The sequence below is a fragment of the Poecilia reticulata genome, linkage group LG10, assembly GCF_000633615.1.
Source record: "Poecilia reticulata strain Guanapo linkage group LG10, Guppy_female_1.0+MT, whole genome shotgun sequence".
NCBI lineage: Eukaryota > Metazoa > Chordata > Actinopteri > Cyprinodontiformes > Poeciliidae > Poecilia > Poecilia reticulata.
Window position 1 is genome coordinate 29,611,837 of NC_024340.1, and position 20,361 is coordinate 29,632,197.

Genomic DNA, 20,361 nt, shown 5'->3' on the forward strand with positions numbered 1-20,361 from the left:
GATGGGGGTCTCCTTTTATGTCTTTCTGGAAAGCAAACACATTGCCCGTTTTTGTGTCTCCTCTCTGCTCTTCCTCAAAGCTAATGGAAGCGAGGTGCACATCAGCAACGTGCACTTTGAAGATACGGGGGCATATACCTGCATCGCCAAGAATGAGGCCGGCGTGGACGAGGACATCTCTTCACTGTTTGTGGAGGACTCGGCACGCAAAACCTGTATGTATTAATCATAAAGTTTTTTTCTTTTTTTTTTTTTAAGGGATATAGTGGAGTAAAGCTCTTAACATTTATTTTTATCGGTTTTCATCATTTTATTTCTTGTGATGCAAAGACATCGCCTTCCAGAGTGATGTCCTCCAGTTTGTCATTTTAGCCACAGTTGTTTTGTCTTTGTTTTAAAGAGTACCTGCCCACTTTGTTACATTTACATTTCAGTTTTGTTTTGGATTGTAGCGTTTGATATTTGTACTAATTTTATTTCTGGAAATTAGGAATATATGTAAACCACAAGTGTGAAAAGAGTGAGTCTGTATCCAGTGAGGAGAAGGAAGTTGAATGAAGCATCAGCAGCTTAAACTCAAAACAGCACCTGTTGATTGATTTAAAACTTTTGTTGGGAGCAAATTCTGACTGTAATTTTAGCAATATTCAGCAGATATTGTAATTTCTGCTCCAGTGCTGACCAACATTGTTGCATCAGTGTGTTCCTACCAGGAACTGTGTCACCAGGTTAACCTCATCCCATCAAACCATGCAGTGGTTTTGCACAGACTGATCATGTTGTCTATATTTGTGAGGGTTTGACTGCTCTGAAATAAAGTAGCTGTGAATCTATTCCAAAAACACCATCTGTTACGTCACTCAGTCCATCTGCAGCTAGCGTTCCCACAGCATGTCGTAACATTGGACCTCAAGTATTTTATTATCTTTATGTGGTGAATGGAAGAGAATATAAATATATACGAATATTGACCCTTTTCAACTACATCATTTAATCACATTGAGGCTCCAAGATGGATGTTGGAAGTGGGTGACGGGATTATTGAACTGCTGTTGTTTCCTGAGGTTTGTTATGGTCAGTATAGCCGTGGCTTCCACTCTGGTCAAGCTACAGGTTGTAAACATGGCATGGTCCGGGTTTCGTCCCCCTTAAGGTTTTCTGCCCTTGAATGAGTCCGATGGTTTCCAAATCTTTGGGCAAAGTGTGTTTCCAGCAGAGACAGCTTTTTGGTGGGTGAGGAGAAATCAGGCCTGTTCAGCTGTTAACTTCCAATCCTGGTAGCGAAGCTCCCAATCCTGTTTTCTGTGTTTCCACAAATTCATTTAACAACCAACTAAACACTCTGTGTGTTATAAACAGCAGGGCATCAGAACCAGAGGTGTTTTAATTTTTTTTGAATTACTTATATGCATTGAAAATCTACTCGATTTATTGCAGAAAAATAAAAATAGCCTTTAAGCTGTTTGATGCATGAATCTCAAGGCTGATTTTTTTATTTATCTAAGTCTGTCTTAAAATAAAAAAAAATAAATAACCCAAATACTTTGACAAGAAACAGCAAATCTTCTTTATTTACTAAGACACCATGTTACCATAAAATGTTTCTAACATCAAGTAACCTTATTTATATCTGCAAGCATTTCTCAACAAACAATCTCCCCTTGTTCTTTCCTCATGAGAAGAATCGCGAACAGTAATTAACTCTGACCTTCTTAAAAATGTCAGAATTTGTCTTCGGGGCATTCATCCACATCCAGTCGTTAGCGTGTTGTATTTTTTCTGCGGGTAATTATGGCTCCCAGTTGGTACAAGCGTTGCAACTCTGCAGTCAGGTCACACATCACGTGTTCACCGTCCCAGACCTGTGCCAAACCAAATGTGTTTAGATGTGATCCCTGCAGAGTGGAGCTTCCTCTGCCCTGCCTGTCACACATCAGAGGATCATCCTCGACGAGGTCACAAGTTGCCCCCCTGCGCTTTGAAGCTTTTGAAGATCTACCGAAGGCTAAAATGATGCTCAGAGTTAGATATGGTAGACCCTTTTTTTGGAGAGAGTAACCCCACAAGACAGGACTTCAAAGAGATGTCAAGGGAAGGACAGACAAGGTTTGTACTGCTGCTTTAAAAGGAAAGAATAAACAGGCTTTTGTACACATGTTGTGATCTGTCCTCAATGTCTGACAGACTGAATGTATGACCCATTCTAGTTTTCCTGTGACATCGCCCTCCACATTCAGAAAGTAGTTAGGAGAGCAAATGAGAGCTGACGATCGGTTTTCCCAGAATTGGCTGTCAATGTAAGCCTGCGGCTAATGTGGACTGTCAGTCTGCACCGCCTGCAGCCCTTCACCGCTAACATGCTGCTCATCTGACCCCACGTTATATAAATTCTGACATTTAATTTAAAGCTGTTTTTGTGTACAAAATATGATTTGAAATGAATATTTTTTCTTTCAACACGTGTGAAAAAAAAAAAACTAAAATGTTGGAGAAAAAAAATGAAAATAAAAAAAAAACCTTCATATTAAAAATTATATCTGCACAATTAATTTATTTTTATGCAGCCTACACATTGCTTACCTGTAAGATAACCATACAGTGACATTCGAAACATTTTCCTGTTCTCTGTAATCCATTTAATATAACCAAGTGGTCCAGTCATGTTTAAGTGCTGTCACTACATCCTTCAGCAGTGCCAGCAGTTCCCCAATGAATACTTAAAACTCTGACATCCATGTACTTTTGTAGCAGTTTTTTAAATATAATTTTTAAAAACTGATTTATATTCAAACAGTGTTTCAAGTCAGACTGCTATTCACATGCTCCTCATTGTAGTACGTGCTTTGTTTTCTAAAATTCAGCTGTCCTTTTACCTCTTAACCCCCTTTTGTTGCAGAAAATATATTTATTAGTAGTTACTTTTTTAAAAATAGAACGTGTGCTTCCAGTCAATTAAAATGTAATACAAATGCATCAGAAAACATCAAAAATGGCAACTAATTAGTGAACTAGTTAATTAGGTTGGCATTTACATGCATTGCTGCTGTGACTGCATCTCATAAGCTGCAAGAAAAAATAAATACATTTATTTCTATTAACCAAATGTGAATTAAATTATTTCTGTTCTAAGCTCTTTCCAGAAGAAGTCAGGTGAGGTTGATCTGTGACTTTCTGTGATATTCACAGCAGCCGGATGGTTTTATTCCTGACTGTGGGTAATAAAGTTTAATGATTTTTATGATTTAACTGGAATACATCATTTGCATAATGTGCCATTTAAAGCTGGTGAAGAATTTAGTTTAAAATTGTAGCTCTTAACAACATTAAGAATGGAAATTGAACTATTAAATTTGCTTTTATCTTAATAAATATATCTGCAACAGTTGCAAAATATCAGTTCTAAAATCTCACACAAAATCAGCATTCAAGTCCTGAAAACTTCAAACAACAGTGTGTTTTCAGCCCTGCTGTTCCTTTCCAATCCGTCGTAACCCTGTTACTTAAATCATTCTGCAAAGCTGCTTTTCCCTTTTTGTCACCTAGATTAGATTTGTGAAACAGCTGGTGTCATAATTTTCCAGACAGTTACTCTGCCAAATTATTTCTTCTTGTTTTCCACCCTTAATTTTAACCTCAGGTGGGTTCTCTTTTTGGACATCTGTTCACTCATGTTGCGTCAAAGTTCTGCATATCAAAGAGACTTGAGCTTATTAAAGGTAAAAAATGTTGGAAGCTGATGCCAACTCTGATGTAGCTCAGCACTAATTTTTACCCTTTCTAGTGTATTCTGTCCAACTTCCTAATGGTCTGAAAACGTTTAAACTTTTGGACTCCGGCGTTGCAGCAATAAGCTGATTCCTTACAACAGAGATGACATCCTACATGTTTTATGTGTGGAGTGTGGAGACACTGTATTTAACAGAGAAATAGAGAATAAGGGCGCAGTTAAGTGCTCTAACTGACTTTTTATCATTTTCTTGTGGAGGCATTGCCTCGCCTGTCTGTTTATTCTGTGGTTGTAGCAGTTCAGGGATGTGAATACTGTAAAGAGACCCCGTTTGTCCACCCATTCCAGTGACATTCAGTCTTCCAAAAATATGTAAATAACTGTATTTCTCTTCTGAAACAGCTATGCATTTATTTATTACTAGAAAAAGAAATGGCTGTTAAAAGTGCAACTAAAGTCCTACAGACAGCCGTTATGGATGGATCCAGCTGCTCCTTTCACTAAAACGAACACAAAGCTCATTAAGTGTGGGAGCTGGTCGCAGGTTGAGGATTTGACCATTTCTAGTCATTTGCATTATCTTGGTATTTATTAAGCGAAAGCAGATGGCCAGACCTTTCTTTGGGCTTCTCATGCCAGAGTCAGTGAGTTATATTTTGTAGAAAGACGACCAGCTGCTGCTGAACTTTGAGGGATTTTGTTTATAGAGCAAAACTAATCAGTCAACACTGCTTCTGGATGTACCTGGAAGCTTTTCTTATCCCATTATTGAAGGTGAATATCTTCTGTGGATAAATTCAATGGATATATAATAGTTGCTTTTGAATAATGAGCTTGGAATAATTTAAAATAATTTAATTTAATGTTGTTTTTTTTGCCATGAGTGTTTTTAAAGTATTTATTGAGACCTTCTACCAACAGTGACTGCAATCTGTCACTATTTGCACAAGAAATATTCACATAATTTAGAGATGGTGTGTTCATTGAACTATTTTAAATGAAAATGTGTTTGTGAGTTTTCATACAAACAAAATCAGTTGTCTTAGCCATCACACATTTAAAATAATTAGTTTCTTCCAAGAGTTTGAATAAATTAAAATGCCTCTGAGTAAAAACATAAAATGAAAAACAAGCTGCCCCTTTTTTCCTAATGCCATCCCACTCAGCAGCAGCAATTAAGATTAATATATAAACAGCAACACATGTTGCCTAGGATTTTAACCTCACTAGCCATCAAAAACACAGAAAAAATGTGTTCCAGTCCAGAAAAGCAATGTGTTCCAGTAATATAAATGTTTTCAAAAATGCATGTTAAAAGCAGCGACAGAACTCAATGTTCTTGGTTAAGATAACATGACCAAACAGTTTTAATCTCTGTGTCTACTTTAAAGCAATAAAAAGATAATTACTTTAAGTTTAACTCCATCCTGGCAAAAGAGTCAGCTGTGATCTTTATTATAGATTACACTTGTTCTGCTCTCTCATTCCTGAAGATCCTTTAACCTCGCCTTATTATCTCACTTTCATCAGAGTCTGGCTGATGGCTTCTCACTGACCTTTATCTTTAGCAACACTCTGACTCTCACTAGTGCTTAAATCTTGGCACCAACTTTCAACTTGAGAGCTCTTCCCTGTCAGAGCGGTCAGTGTTTGGCTCCCTGGCTGTAAAACTGCAGTGAGTGTGGGTGGGACTTCCCTGACAGCTGCAGTCACTGCGGCGTCTGTTCAGATCTTCAGCTGGGGTTAGATAAGGAAAGCAATCACAACGGTCGCCTAACACTTCTCAGTCCGATGCTGGACCTTGCTTTTTTCAGTTTATTTAAGTTCAGGAAGGGTTTCATTTCAACAGCAACAAATAATTATAAATTTATAGTATTTGCTTAACAGATTAGATCTAAAGATATCAAATCAAATAGAAAATTAGTTTTCTAGTTTTCATTTAACTTTAAGGTTCATTTGCCAAAAGTGTTTTATTAGGCAGTGTTCATACAGATAGAGATAAAAACCCACTTGTTTTGAACTCAAACTCAAATTAATGCAGAAAAGCATCATCAAGAATTTTAGTTTTATAATTTAATATAATATTCAGATTTGAATGTCTTTCTTACTCTTTTCTCGCTGTTTGTTCTTGTGCTGAGTTTGTTGTGTGGTTTCTGTAAAAAGTGTATCAGAGCATAAGACATTAGCACTGTTAAGTTATTTCTGACATTTTTGTACTCATAACATCTTTTGCAAGAGTGCACAAAGATGCTGAAGATAACATTTTCACCATCATTTAAGATTAATGATGGTGAATTCATTCATCTTAAAGACCTGTAAGGACTTGGGAAGCAGGAACCAGAGTGTTTCATCTGCAGCAACATCAAGAGTAGCTCCCCTAAATTGCGTTGAAATGGACTCTGAAGTTGAGGGCCATCAACAGGTGAAGTTATTAACCTCACTGCAACAACACCTATCAGGGCCAAGGGATCTGCAAGGGGACCATGTCTCTGGTTTTTAGTGGCTCATGTAACTAAAGGTTTCCTCAGGAGGGAGAGTGAACCAGCTTCATGTTTCCTGTGCCAATAGGTCATTGCCAGAGGTTTAACCACAACTTGGTGAAAACCTTTAAGCTTTCAGAAAACTAAATGCATCGCAGCCAGTCACAGGGAGGGTTCTACTGGTGCCTTTTAGCCAACATTGGATCAGAGCCGGAAAATGAAGTCTTTGCAAACGTTGATATTGTGATTTATCACAGTAAAAAGTTTGTTCTAGCTGAAGTAATTCCGATTTATCACAATAACCCAATCTTTTATGCACTTCACAGTTTGCATTAAAGTTTGCTTTTCCACAATAAACACAAAATTGAGGTTGAAAGGAAAGTAATCACAAGCAAGGTTGTGGAAACATAATGATATGAAACACGGCTCCCTGAAGGAATGAGAGCTTGCTTGGACTAAATCTAAAGTCCAACAAAGTCGTTCAAGGTAATCTGGACAAGAGGGAGCGTTTGCAGTTAAACAGTGACATGAGGGTGCGTCACTAAGGTAAAGCAGAGAAGGAGGACCTTAGAGGTTTTTATCGCCACTAACAAGGTTGGTCAAAGTCTCATGTTTTAGCTCCTGCCACCACTTTTTTTTTTTTTTTACAAATATTATCAAAGCTGCATTTATTTCCCAGCTAATTTTCACCCACAGATGAAGCTTTTTTTTAAACTTTGTGAAAAAAGCAACTAAAAGCCAAGTAAAAATTGGGCTTCAGAAGATTCCAAGAAAGTCTACACAGACAGAAAGAGATAATAAAGTAATTCAAGATGTTTTAAAATGTGCAATTTTCTGATTGTGTTTGTAGAACTATTTTGTTTTACCTGAAAAAAGGGATAATTTCTCACAGATTTTCTCTGGTAATCACAAATACCACAAAAAATAATTCAGACCGCCTTAGTAACTCAGTCTAGACAAAATCTGTCTAATTCGATTACGTGGAGAAAGCAGCTCTACTATTAATGATGCAGCAGGACCAGGAAAAACTTGCTTAAATATATTAAATATTGATCCCGCCATTTTTTTCTCAAACTAAAAATAATTTTGACCTTTTTTTTTTAACTCTTGTTGCTGGTTTGGCTGAAAAGTTTGAGCATCAGATACAAATGCATTTAAAATGTTGCATAACAATGCAACTAAGAGGGATATGGAAAAAAGTACATTTTACCTGGAAGGCTTTACCTTGCAATACAGGACAAAGTGTTGCTAAGGCCGAGATGCATAATTAATTCAGGACACTGAGTCACTGCGTAGTTACTTCCTGGTTGGCATCTGCTTAGCAGCTAAACTTTACTAAAGTAGTGCTTAGTGGGAACATTTAAAAAAGAGCTTATAAGATTAACCTGTAGTAGAAATGTCTTTTGACATTGGTGAGAAAAATCCAGATTATTTGGTCCTGGAGGTTGAAGCTACCAGCCAAGAAGGATCAAAACCAAAGCAGACTGCATTGTTTTAAATCCAAACTCAAAAATGTCACAGCAGTTCATATAAACTTTTTATGAACTATTTATTAATCATATGCAAATAAATCAGTGATTATTTGTGTAGTAAATTAGTGAACAGATGCTGCACCATCAGTGATCCTCCTACTTATAAACCTGTAACAGAACACAACCGCAGAAATCCTGAATTATGCCTTTAAGGCAGCCTGAAGTGACCCAAATCAGATTCTTTTTGCCACTATGCGACCTGTATGTGGGCTTTTCATGGGAACTTGAACAATACAAATCTATACCTGGTCTTCTGTACAGCCAAGTCACGTTCATCTGACCTGTACGTCATTTATAATCGACAAATGTCACTATTCTGCTTTCTGTGGGAAGAAAAACAACAATCAAGGCAGATGACAAAAGCAAGATTTCTAATTTAATTAATATTTTGGGTGATTGTTCTATTCAGGGGCTGCACAGTGGCTCGGTTGGTAGAGCTGTTGCCTTGCAGCAAGAAGGTTCTAGGTTCGATTCCCAGCCCCGGTTTTTCTGCATGGAGTTTGCATGTTCTCCCTGTGCATGCGTGGGTTTTCTCCAGGTACTCTGGCTTCCCCCCACGGTCCAAAAACATGACTGTCAGGTTAATTGGTCTGTCTAAATTGTCCCTAGGTGTGAGTGTGTGTGTGCATCGTTGTTTGTCCTGTGTGTCTCTGTGTTGCCCTGCGACAGACTGGCGACCTGTCCAGGGTGACCCCGCCTCTCGCTTGGAACGTTAGCTGGAGAGGCACCAGCAACCCTCCCGACCCCACTGAGGGACAAGGATGCAAGAAAATGGATGGATGTTCTATTCAGTTCATACTTTTGCAAAATCTGAGCATGTTTGCAACGTGTGACGTTGTGTCTTCTACTATGCATGCAGAACACTTTTAGGTTGTTTTCAGTTCACACAGGAAATCACATAGAAGTCACATATATTAAATCAGATTTTTTAAAAATCCTAAAAGTGAGCAGTGTGAATGTAGCTTAAATCCAATCTTGAACCTGTATGTCACCACATACGGTAAATCCATATGCACACCTGTCTGCACCATGTCAAATTTAGTGAACTATAAGCTTTCTGCCTCAACAAGTTGGCACTACTTTAATCAAGAACTTTTGAACATCTGCAAACTCTACTTAAGACATAAATCACTAAGTCAGAATCCTCATTTAAGCTCAAACACTCAAGAACATCAAGAGAGTGAATACAGATCAGCTCCATATGGCATATTACACATTGTGGCCAAAAAGGCTCTTTAACGTCATTGGTTTAGTCTTCCCTCATTTACGGAGCCACTCCTGCTTCGGCATTTTGCCTGCAGGCAGGGCTGAAAACAAATCCTGAAGGAAAGTTTTATATTCTTCAAGCTCAGAAACGCAGACATCCAAAAAACTGTCGCTGTTCATTTCAAAGCAGCAGCTCTTCTGTTCTTTTAGAAATTTTTCAGTAGGTTTTCCATTTTAACCAGTTCTTGCTTGAGCCTCGGCTCACCGATGAGATGCACATTCTTAACAGGGATGGCTTTTGCCTTGAAGCAGCAGAATCAAGGACTCTGATCCTGCAGACTTTGAGATGCTGGTGGGCATATAGAGCCAGCAGAAAGGCCCCGATCTATTAGCACTGATTTAAAATGCAGTCAAATGACACATCATAATTGTACTTTGAGATGTTTCCGAAACCTGACTTCCTGGAGAGTAATGATCTATTTCTAAGAATTCACGGTTAATGACATGCCTTAGGCTGCTCATTCAAAGACATCAGTTAGTAAGAGATCTGAATAACGAACTGTGCAAGCTGTCAAAGGACTGAATAAGATATTAACCAGGAAGGAGAGCAATGAAAAGAGCTGCATTTGATGTTCTGGAGATCAATTCAAATGAAAGAAGCCTTGAGGTCAAACCTTTTTCTTTACAGGCACAACACCAGATTGTTTTTCTCTAAAATGTATCCAAGCGATTTGCTGTTTAGCCAAACCTGAGCATTCGCCGTTCTGAGGTCTCTCTAACCGAGGCTGTCACCAGCAGGCAGAGCCCCATCCATCTCTGACAGGCTGTTGCTAAACTGGCATAAATATCTGCCCCTCACAATGTGCCAATTATTTCTGCAGTGTCAGAAGATCTGCATGGCTCAAAGCAAGCATTTGTTGCTTTAGTCTTTTCACTTTCTGCACCATTTCATGCCTCACACCCGAGATTTGGAGTACTTCATCATAAACGGTGCTTTCAGCTGCAACTTTATGCATTTATTGAAGCAAACTTCTCAACTCAACAGAAACTTTTTTTTTTACTATGCAGTGCCACTATTTTGTTATATCAACTTTAGACTTAATTATGCTTTGTCATATTTTCATTTTTTTTCCCTAATATTTGAAAGTTTTGGTATAACTTGAGATTTTTTTGCAAAGCAAAAGGTTAAATATCTATATAAACAGGAGAAGTGGCAGAGCAATCATCAAACGCCTGAAGACAGTTTCTTACTTTAGTCAAGCCGGTACAGGTTTATTAATCAATGTTTGACCTTTAAATACTCCAGCAGGAATGAGGAGTAATAAACCTCTAGTGAAGTAGAAAATAAGGACATTGTGGAACATTAAGAGAGCTCCGCTTAGCGTGATGAGGTTATTTCAATTTTTTTGCATGACAGATCATTTTCAGCTGATATTAGGTTGATTTAAAACTTATCACTTTGTCTGAGCCTGTTTGTAACTTTTGTGATTGAGGATGGGGCTAAATGCATGGAGTCAGACATTTCACATAAATTAAAGGTTGGCGCATCTCTTAATTCTCTGTCTTCAATCTAAATTATGGGTCTATCATTTGAGAGCAGTGGAAAGTTGTTTTTAAAGGGTTTTTTCTAGCAGTAGTGGCCTTTATTTGCAGTAGATTAAACAGGAAATGGGCAGAGAGAGAACAGGGGAAGACATGCAGCAGACGGATGCTTCCAGGACTAATAGCCTCAATATGAGGCGGCCGCTCTTCCTCTACACCGGCCCATCAGTGGAAAGAAGTTTAATCTATCAGTTATTTACCACTAAACTGTTTCCAAGTGATTGCTTTAGGGGAAAAGAAATATTTCTCCACAACCAATATTGTACAAATATTGTAATATTTTTGTTGCCAAAATCAGTGTAGCAGGCAAACCAACAGCTATTTAGACGATTCACCAATGATAAGACGCTGAATAAACTAAACATAATGAACCAGTGCTCAGTTCTTCCTCATTAATCTGTATTTTGTCTGAAAAAGTAAACAAAAAAGCATTCACATTCACACAGCGTTTATAACCAAAGCTTATTTACATCCATTTGTGCTCTCCTGTTTCTTTTTGCTCACAGAAACTGAACCTTTCTGTGGAAGATTTCCCAAAACAGCTGCTCTCATTCCCGTACTTTAACTCAATCTCAACATTTGATGGAAAAGTTATGGATTAAGACTTAGATTTGTAATCAACACCATGAGTTTGGTATTCCTCTTTAATGAAAGTTTGATGCATTACATTTTGTGGCTTTGGGCTTGTGTTCCCGGTGGACCTTCCATACCTGCCATATGGCAGCATGTTCCGACTAAGACACATCCATAATGGGGCTATCAAGAAGCAGTACTGATTAGTTTTTCCATTTAGACTCACATATTAGACCTTTTTGCATAATTTTCAGAAACAACCACCCAGCAATCCGCTCCATGCCTCCCTCTGTTCCATGAAGCTAGCTTTATTTGTAAAAGCTCAGGTTTTTGCAGAACCTGGATGGTTTTTCTGGTGATTTATACTGAACCAGAATCTGTTAGAAGAGCGGATTGTCTTTGCAGCTTTATGATGAAACTGTTTTCTGTAATTTAATAGTTTAATAGCTCATTAAATAAACATGCTTGTGGGGTACCACGTTAACACTGCAAGCCTAAGTAGCTTTTATTAGCAGTTAATTAGTATGGCTATCTGTTTAGGTAACCAGCCTGCAGTCTGCGTCTAGAGATGTTTTTAAAAACAGCATTACCTTAAGGCCGCTGTGTGTTGCTCCCTTAGTTTAAATGAATGTTTTGAAACTGGAGATATTACCAAACAGCTAAAATTACTTTTATAAGAATAGTGGGAGCTCTCTACTTCTCTATTTGCCATACTGCTGGAGAAACTCTGCTCCCTCAGGCATTCCTTGGGCATTATAACAAAAGGCCACAGAAACATTGATATAATTATAGTGGTTTTGGACTATGCCATGTGAAAATACACTGGATCCACAGAACTGACCCACAGTGAGCTCTGACCTGCACTTGATTAGCTTAAGTTACGTGTCTGAGACACTATAAAGGCTAATTACTGAGGTTAATTAGTTTCTAGGCTTTATAAATCAAACATATTTTTATTGGCCCCATTTGCTGAAGAAATGTCCACATCCTTCTGAAGAACATGAAACATTTGTTTTTGTTTTGATCCTCTTCTGTTCATCTGTTTTAATTGGTTAGAGAAGAAATTTTGACAACAGTCCAGAGAGAAAATAAATGTTTGGCTGCTCTATAATCCAAAACAGTTTACATACTTTGTATGAAGTTTACCTAAGTCTGTTTATATCTTTATATATCTTTATTTATATATATATATATATATATATATATAAACCTCTCAATTCATAAGTTTTGTGGACATCAGTCAGTGAGCTGATCCAGTCTAAGCTACAGAGAGATTTTGAAATAGAAGTTATGTATCTCTCTTGACTCATTTTGCTTCTGCTCCTCAGCAGTTGCATCAATGTTGAGATTCTCATTGAAAAACCGTGAATTACACTGTGAATAAGTTAATTTGTGTCAAACTAGTCTGACTATTAGATCAAACTGCAGTCGGCCATTTAGAATAATCCATCCATTTTCTATTAATGCTTAATCGTTGCAGAGAAACTCGAGTGAGTTTCTGGAGGACACCTTGGATCACTTACCAGTTCATCACAAAGCAACACAGAGGCACACTAGACCGACAACAACTCATACTCTCTAGGGCAATTAACCCAGCATGGATGTGTTTGGACTGCAGTAAGACGAGTGCCTGGAGAGAAAAACCAAACGTGTGGTTAGAACATGCAGACTCCAGAATCCCTCCAGCTGCGAAGCAACAGTGTGAACTAATACACTGCCATGCAGCGCTGAATCTTAAGGGATCTAAATCTTTTACTCCCCCTTCTATTTAGCATTCAGCCATCACCTACAGTATAACACAGAAGCATGCCTTTGCTCCACATGTGTGCATTTCAATGTATATTATTCCATTATTTCATGTTCACCGTCTCTCAGACACTTTTTCATGTCTGTTGGATTTGTTCCAGAAAAATTCAGTAAAGCAGGATTTCACATATTCAGATAGACGGCTGCAAACTGAAGTCAGCTGGGGGAAATAATCGGTTGAAACAAACTCCTCTGATGTCCTGAACCTTGATTCTGCATGGCTGACACATCACAACTCCACTCCAGATTCTCCACAAAGCGTTTTTCTTTTATTTAACGTCGTCCACCTTCCCGCCTGCTCTGCATCCTCTCAGTAGTCCGGATCAGTTTACGGCAAAATAGGGTCTCTGTTTCCATCAGCCGGTGTCCTTCCCATCACAGCAGACTTTCATACAGTGTTGGACACGCTGTCAACAGCAAAAAGCTCAAACCAGACAGTGACGCAATCCACAGCATGAGCAGCCAACTTCCTGTCGACACGGTTTCATGCTGAATGCTTTATAAATTGAATATTTTAAGTCAAGTAGAACGTTTTCATGCATATAGAGTTAAATTACAAGATTCTTGCTTATAAGTACATCTAGGATTAATGAATTAATTTGAAAAGTGTGCAGTATTAGGCTGCAGACGAAAGCTGAAGCTCTGGATGTTTTAAGCTCTCACCAACATGTCAACTTTAAAAACTTGGATTTTGCTCCAAGGATTAAGCTTTCTGATCACTTTCCGCTCTGAAGAGATGATACCGACTCAAATCCGTCAAATGCTCCCAGCTCTAATTCAGGAGCAGTCATAGCTGTGACTTAGGTAGTGTCTTGACTCCACCTGACTTTAAAGGTTTCCCCTGGGGATGCGCAGAGTTAGACTTCAGTGCTAATGTATGCAACACTAAGCTGCCAAAAGCACAGGAGCACAGCTCTTAAAGTATCTAAAAATTTTGAGACTGAATTTTATCCGGAACATTTTGAACCTTTTTGATGGAAAAGAAGTGGGATCAAAAGGTCATGCAGCCCAAGGACCTCAGAAAAACCCATAGTTTTTTGCTGCTATTATCATAACACATTGGAGACCAACAACTAAGAATATTAGCATCTAGAGCTGGGGTGTAATCTCCTCTATACATGTTGCTACATCTAAATTTATGTGGCTGCCAATAAACTAGGATTATACATTTATTTTATTTTGCAGCTAAAGAGTTTATAAGTGGAAAGAAGATTATCACTTATGATTTATTTAGCTTATAAGGCACATTCAGGGACAGTTAGACACATAAAGATAACTACCTAGTAGTTTTTTGTGGTGTCTGGCACAGAGATGTTAGCAGAAGTGCCTTAATGTCCAGTAAATTGCAAGGTGGCTCCTCCAAACCACTTTGGAGCCATTTTTGCTTTATGGCAGGAAAGCATTTTCATGCTGAAAGCGTTCACAGCTTTAGGGAATACATTTTCCATGAAAGGATATACAGGCCCTGCAACAGTGCTTAGGGACAGGACAATAGGTGGTACATGTCAAAGTGACATCAGTATAGAAGGTGGGACCCAAGATCTCTCTGCAGAACATCATTCAAAGCATTACACTTCATCTACCAGCTTGCCCTCATCCCACAGTGGATCCTGATGCCATGTGATGCCATGAGAACCTGACTGCTCTGCAACTTTGCAGCCACATAAATGCAAAAGACTGTGATGCCCCCTATTATGATTCGTCTACTAGAACCAGCATCAAATTTTCAGCAAGTTGAGCTGCAGTAGCTCATCTGTTGCATTGGAGCAGATGGGGCAGCTGTCACTCCTTATGAGCATCAATTACGGTTCCTTCCATGGTCCACTTTTGACAGATACTCTCCAGTTAAGAACTGCCATTTTGGAGACACATTAAAGTAGTTTTCTAAACATCGCAAATTGATCGTCAGACATTTATGTTCACTTGTTGTCTGTTATATCCCTCCCACAAACAGGTAGTGGGAACAATCTTGACTTGGTGCTAAGGAGGGTGTCTGGTTTGGCAACCTCAGGGTTTCATCTTTGCTTTTTGAACATGATGCGAATTTGTTGGCCTCTTTAAGCCATGACTTTCACATATATTGGAGCAGTTCACAGTGGAGAGTAAAGTGGCTGGGATGAGAGTCAGCTCTTCTAAGCCTCAGGCTAAAAAACTGAAAAAGGTGGATTTCTCCCACTGGTTCAGGGGTCAATCTTTTGCCTGAAGTAGAGAAGTTTAAGTGTATTGGAGTTTTGTTTATGAGTGATTGCAGCCTTTTTTGCACTAATGTTGCTATTTCAATAGTTTATCCTAGTTAATAGAAAGCAGTACCAAAAAGCAAAGCTCTCACTTTATTGGTCTGTCTAAATTTTGACCCTCACCTGTGAGCATGAACCTCAATACCAGAAAAACAGACTTCTGGAACAAGCAGCTGAAATTAGCTTCCTGCATAAAAGTAGTCAGTCTCATCCTTTGAGAGGGGTTGGGGGGGAAACGGGTCTCGGGTTGGACCACTGCTGCTCTTCATCAAAAGAATTAAACTGAGATGGTTCAAGCATCTCACTGCAGTTGATTACAATTTTGGAAAAAAACTGCAGAATCCGAACTTTTAAACCTCATCTCTGAATTATGAAAGTGAGTTCTAAGAACAAGCGGATGGGATTTATTTTTATTTGATTGACAGCAGAGAAGAAACAGCCAGCCAACTACTGCTGCACTGATTTTATGCAAAATTTGCTCAGCCATGATGTACCAGAAGACAAACAGCATGCAATATTCACTTTTATTACTCAGCCAATACAGGAACTTTAAATAACTCTCTTAAATATTTTGGGTAGATTCCTCTCTCTTCACCAAACTGGTTTCTGGTGGTTAGTTTAATACCCAAGATGTGTATTCCTCTTTGAGGGTTTTTAGAGAATTGATGAAAGCAATCACATTGAAGATAATAAAAATAAATCTTGAGCTATAAAGGTTTTTGTTTCAGAATTACAGTTAATTATCCAGATTGTTGTATTTATCTAAATCAATGAGTCACATCTGATTTCCACATATTTAAATTCTTAAACTGTCAGTATTCACACCCCTCTGCAGACATCTGCCCTCTTCTCCCTTAACACTAACAAGACAATCTTAAGGTCTTGTAGTTACCCCATTGCTTTTAAACATCTGAGATACCAGGTAAGATTCTCACAGCCTCATAATAGCTGACCAGTGTAGAGGTTGGTCATCTTCCCGATTCAGTTCAGTGGTTTTATGTGGGGCACTCTGCGGTAGCTGATGGGATGTAAAGTCAAGGCACCACAGGACTGACCTATTGCATCAAATGCAGCATTTCTTACCATCATCATACTGGTCAGATTGCAGTAAAGTGAATCGAGAGAACTTTAGCTAAAGGTTCAGTAGTGGCAACACGGATTGTTAATTCAGTAGCAGCATCACTTGAAAACAGAAAAAATAGAGTCAATACATCACAAATGTGTTTTATCCTTTGGAAAGTGAAATGCCAGCCACATATTTTGTGTTTTGTGTTTAACATGGACCATGCTGAGCTCCACTTTACGCCTTTTTTGGTTTCTCAATCCAGGCATGGTATTTAAAAGCTCACATAAGCACAGGAAATGGCCGGCTTCATTGGTGATTTATGACCGACCACGCAGCTTAGATGAGGGTTGATCTTTGCGGCTTAATGATGGAACTGTTCTTTAAGAAAAGCTAAAGTCCCAGAGCAGTTAAGACTTTGCACTCGATTTCTGTTCAAGCTATTCTCTGCAGGCCTGATAGTTAAAGGATAACTCTGTTATCATTTTCTTGAAGAAGTGCTGATTATCTTTTAAAAAAGAACGTCTTTGCACACCCAAGGCAATCATCTGAAGTTACACTTTTGCTTTTACATCTGCTGTAATCCAATTACCTTCCCTCCATTATGCATTCACCATTTTCTGCCACGCCGCTGTGTTGAGCACCACGGGCTGTTTGGCCCACTGTCATAGCAGTGTGCTCGTGTAAACAAATTGAATTTGTGTAACCTTGCTGACGGGTACAAACTGCAGAGTCCAGTCTGGCTGGTGAGAGCGGCGTCCCTAATGTTTGGAGCCCAGTGGAAACATAGTTATTACGGCCAGAAAGAGTGAACTCACCGCCTACAGTGGCAGTCGGCTTGTTTTGTTATATGGATGATGAAGTTGATGTATTGGTCCCTCGCATGCGCAGAACAGCCACAGACTCTCTACCCAGTGATGAATTGCTTCAATACTTTAGGCTATTGGAAAGACCGGAGCACACCAGATCTCATCTCAACTCTTCCTTTCCATTTTCTCCGTTTTCTATTTTGGCAGATCTCAAATAAATTGTATTGTTTTTTCCTTTTGTTCTGTCTTTGCTTCCCCTCTATGCTTCCTTGTTCCTCCATCTATAGACCCACTTCTTTTTGTCAAACTTTTAATGAGGTAAAAGGTATGCAAGGCTGCACTGGAAACACTTGACAAAGCACTTTTGAAAGATTAAGGCTGACTAACAGCACCGCGGTGCCTCGCTGCCTTTGTCTCTCCACCCTTTTCTTTCTCTGCATCTGTCCACTTGATCAGGAGGCTGCGAGGATGAGCATTGCAATAGAGGCAAGATTAAAATCGGATGTGAATTGTCCTGGAGATTGGTTTGCAGACTGAAAACGGAAACAGAGAGAACACTGGGGGAAAGATGAACAATGAGGGAAGGTCACCAGTAACGACATGGTGTGAGAAGACAGTGCTGCTGTTGCTGCTGCTGCTGCTGCTGAGTTGGAGGATAAAATTGACTGGGATTCAGGATTTGCTCTTATATATGCATGGAAAGTATATATATAAATATATATACATTGTCCTGCCACTTTACCTATTGAGTCGTTTAACAGCATCTTCTCTCTGAAAGCCATCTGTCGGCCAGTGTTTTACGCCACCCATTAAAGCACTCAGGGTGTTGTGTGGCTTTTAGCCAGTATTTCATGTCATTAGTCACTTCTAAGTGAATTTAATGAGAAATAACCTGCTGCAAGAGCCAAATCAGCCATTATTTCTTCCTAATGCCTTATGATAACCATATAGGTTAAAACATTTGGACTATTGAAGTGTCTGCAGCTCATTTTGATTGAATGATTGTGTAGTTAGTCTTCATTCCCTTTTTTGAGAAAGGTTCTCACCACCAGAAACAAACTGTTATACAGTATTCATAGCTGACTGCCCTCTGTTTTGCAGAGTGTGGTATGTCATGTTATTTACAAGCAGAGCATTTGATCGATTGTTTGTTGCAGTAGGAGTCAGAGACACTTTCCATAAAAGTTTCATGTAGTCTGCTTCCCCCTTTGCCTCAGCAGGAGTTTCTGTTTGGATGGTAGTTCTTGTAGAGTGGCCCTATTGATTCTTGCATTTATTTTTAACTGTGTTTCCCATTTCTCTCCTTCACAGTGGCAAACATCTTGTGGCGAGAAGAAGGTAAGTCTGGGATGCTCCTGCTCTTCTATAGCATCCATTAACCTGAGCTAATTGAATTTGTGTAATAGAGTTACTGAACTGTGATGAGGAGGATTAAATGATTTGTTACTTTAATCATAGATAACATTGCTGCCAGCTTATTTCCATTCTAAATGTTCATACTTTGCAGCCTCAGGAGTTTTTTCAGGTATGTGAAAAGCCTGTTCTTCTCCTGCAGGTCTCGGTATTGGAAACATGTTTTATGTGTTTTATGAAGACGGGATTAAAGTGATTCAGCCAGTGGCCTGTGAGATACAGCGGCACATCAAGCCCAGCGAGAAGCTGCTGGCTCTGCAGGTGAGTGATCATGAGAAAAGTCCAGAACTAACTCTGACCGAAGTCTTAAGTCTTAAACTAAGCAGAAGACATTAAAACACATCATAAAGGGATAAAATTTAGTGTTTGAGATCTCTATGATCAAACTGGTGTGTTTTCTGCAGTCATCAAACTTTATATTCCAGGTGTTCATAAATTTGCACAAACCTGAGTTTTGCTACTTTTAATTGGTATTTTTGTCTTATTCTTTTAGTCAGAATTTGACAGGAGAACCAAATACTTTTCCAACAATTCAAACTGTTGTCTTGATTTTCCTAGCAAACAATTTTCAACTTTTACTGCTGATGTTTATCTGCGCAAATGAAAGCCTGTCGTAAAAATAAGTAGAGACATGACTGGAGTGACAGTCTGGCCAAAATGTGGCAGTGCTGAAATGTAAAAATGTATATTTACATCTAAAACACAGAAATGATTTTTTTAGAATGTAAAACTTTTTACTGTGAAATTCTGGGATCAATAGGAAAAATATGTCTTTGAGCATCTTTTTTCATTCTTAGCTTAAATGTAAAATGTTTCAAGCTTAGAATAATATTCATATTTGTTGGTGAACCACATCATCATAGGATTGTAAAACATACAGTGCATCGTTGTAGAATTAATACCTCTTGAAATTTTTTGAATCTTTAGCTGCGTCTCTTTTTGAAAACAGTTCAGACACGTACAAATCCCTCCACTTCACAATTAAACACTGGATTATATCAATAGATGCTTCTAACTTGATAAAATACCAAAAGCTTCAAGCAGTGCACAGACTTTTACAAGATACTGTACGACTCCTTCCAGACATAATTAGATCATATCTCAACAGCATGTTTCTTCAAGCACCTGCATGATGTACAGCTGTGTTGTCTTCCTCTGCAGGCGCCTCGTTGAAAAGAAAACATAGAGCTGTCTTCTTTCCTCTTGCTTTTCAAATTAATGCAACAAACTTTGTAAACAAATATTTGCAAGTTTTGCAGGAATAAAGCTGAGAATAGAACTTGTTCTCATGAGTTGTGAATTTCAGGTCTTTCTATGACATATATTGCAACAAATGATGCCTATTTAAAATCTAAATATTTTTCAAATGTGTTGCTGCTTAATTTGGGCTCTTGAGCTGCAAGCTATAGATGTTTATTGGGGAAATACATTATTTGTTAATTTTTATTTTTTATTACAGCTTTAAATGAGTTTGGGATATCTACATATTCTGTAGTCCAGCTTTGTTTTTTTAAGAAAAGTACCCAAGACACAAGGGGGGCCTTTAGAGTGTCAAGTCAGCCTGTTTAATTTAATTCATTGACAGACTACATGCAATCAGAGTTGGTTTCACCCCTCAGCGGACTCTTTTACACCCAGCCAGCCGCCTTAAATCACAGTTTATCACCAGAGCTCTCAGGCAGAAAAACATTCAAAGCATTAAACTGATAGATACCTGTTAGATTTACATGGTTTCTCCAATGGACGCTTTCCCTCCGAGCTGCTTTTCATCCTCCAGACCGGTGCTGATTGGATGAAGGTTATACATAAAGCGAAGCCATGAATGCACAACAATCAGCCAAGTGTTCCTCTGAGAGGTGTGTTTGTATTAGGATATCAATCACAGTGAGTGTTGTGATGCCAGTTCTACAGCC

General features: G+C 38.6%; 1 protein-coding gene across 3 annotated transcripts in view; it reads left to right on the forward strand.

Annotated features, from left to right (window-relative positions):
• fstl5 (follistatin-like 5) overlaps positions 1-20,361 on the forward strand; it is a 186,918-nt gene that overhangs the window by 151,862 nt on the left and 14,695 nt on the right. For all 3 annotated transcript variants that reach the window (XM_017307175.1, XM_017307174.1, XM_008421086.2), the window contains 3 exons: positions 81-215; positions 18,347-18,373; positions 18,591-18,709. In XM_017307175.1, coding sequence (XP_017162664.1) covers positions 81-215; positions 18,347-18,373; positions 18,591-18,709 — 281 coding nt within the window. The remainder of the gene's footprint in view (positions 1-80; positions 216-18,346; positions 18,374-18,590; positions 18,710-20,361) is intronic.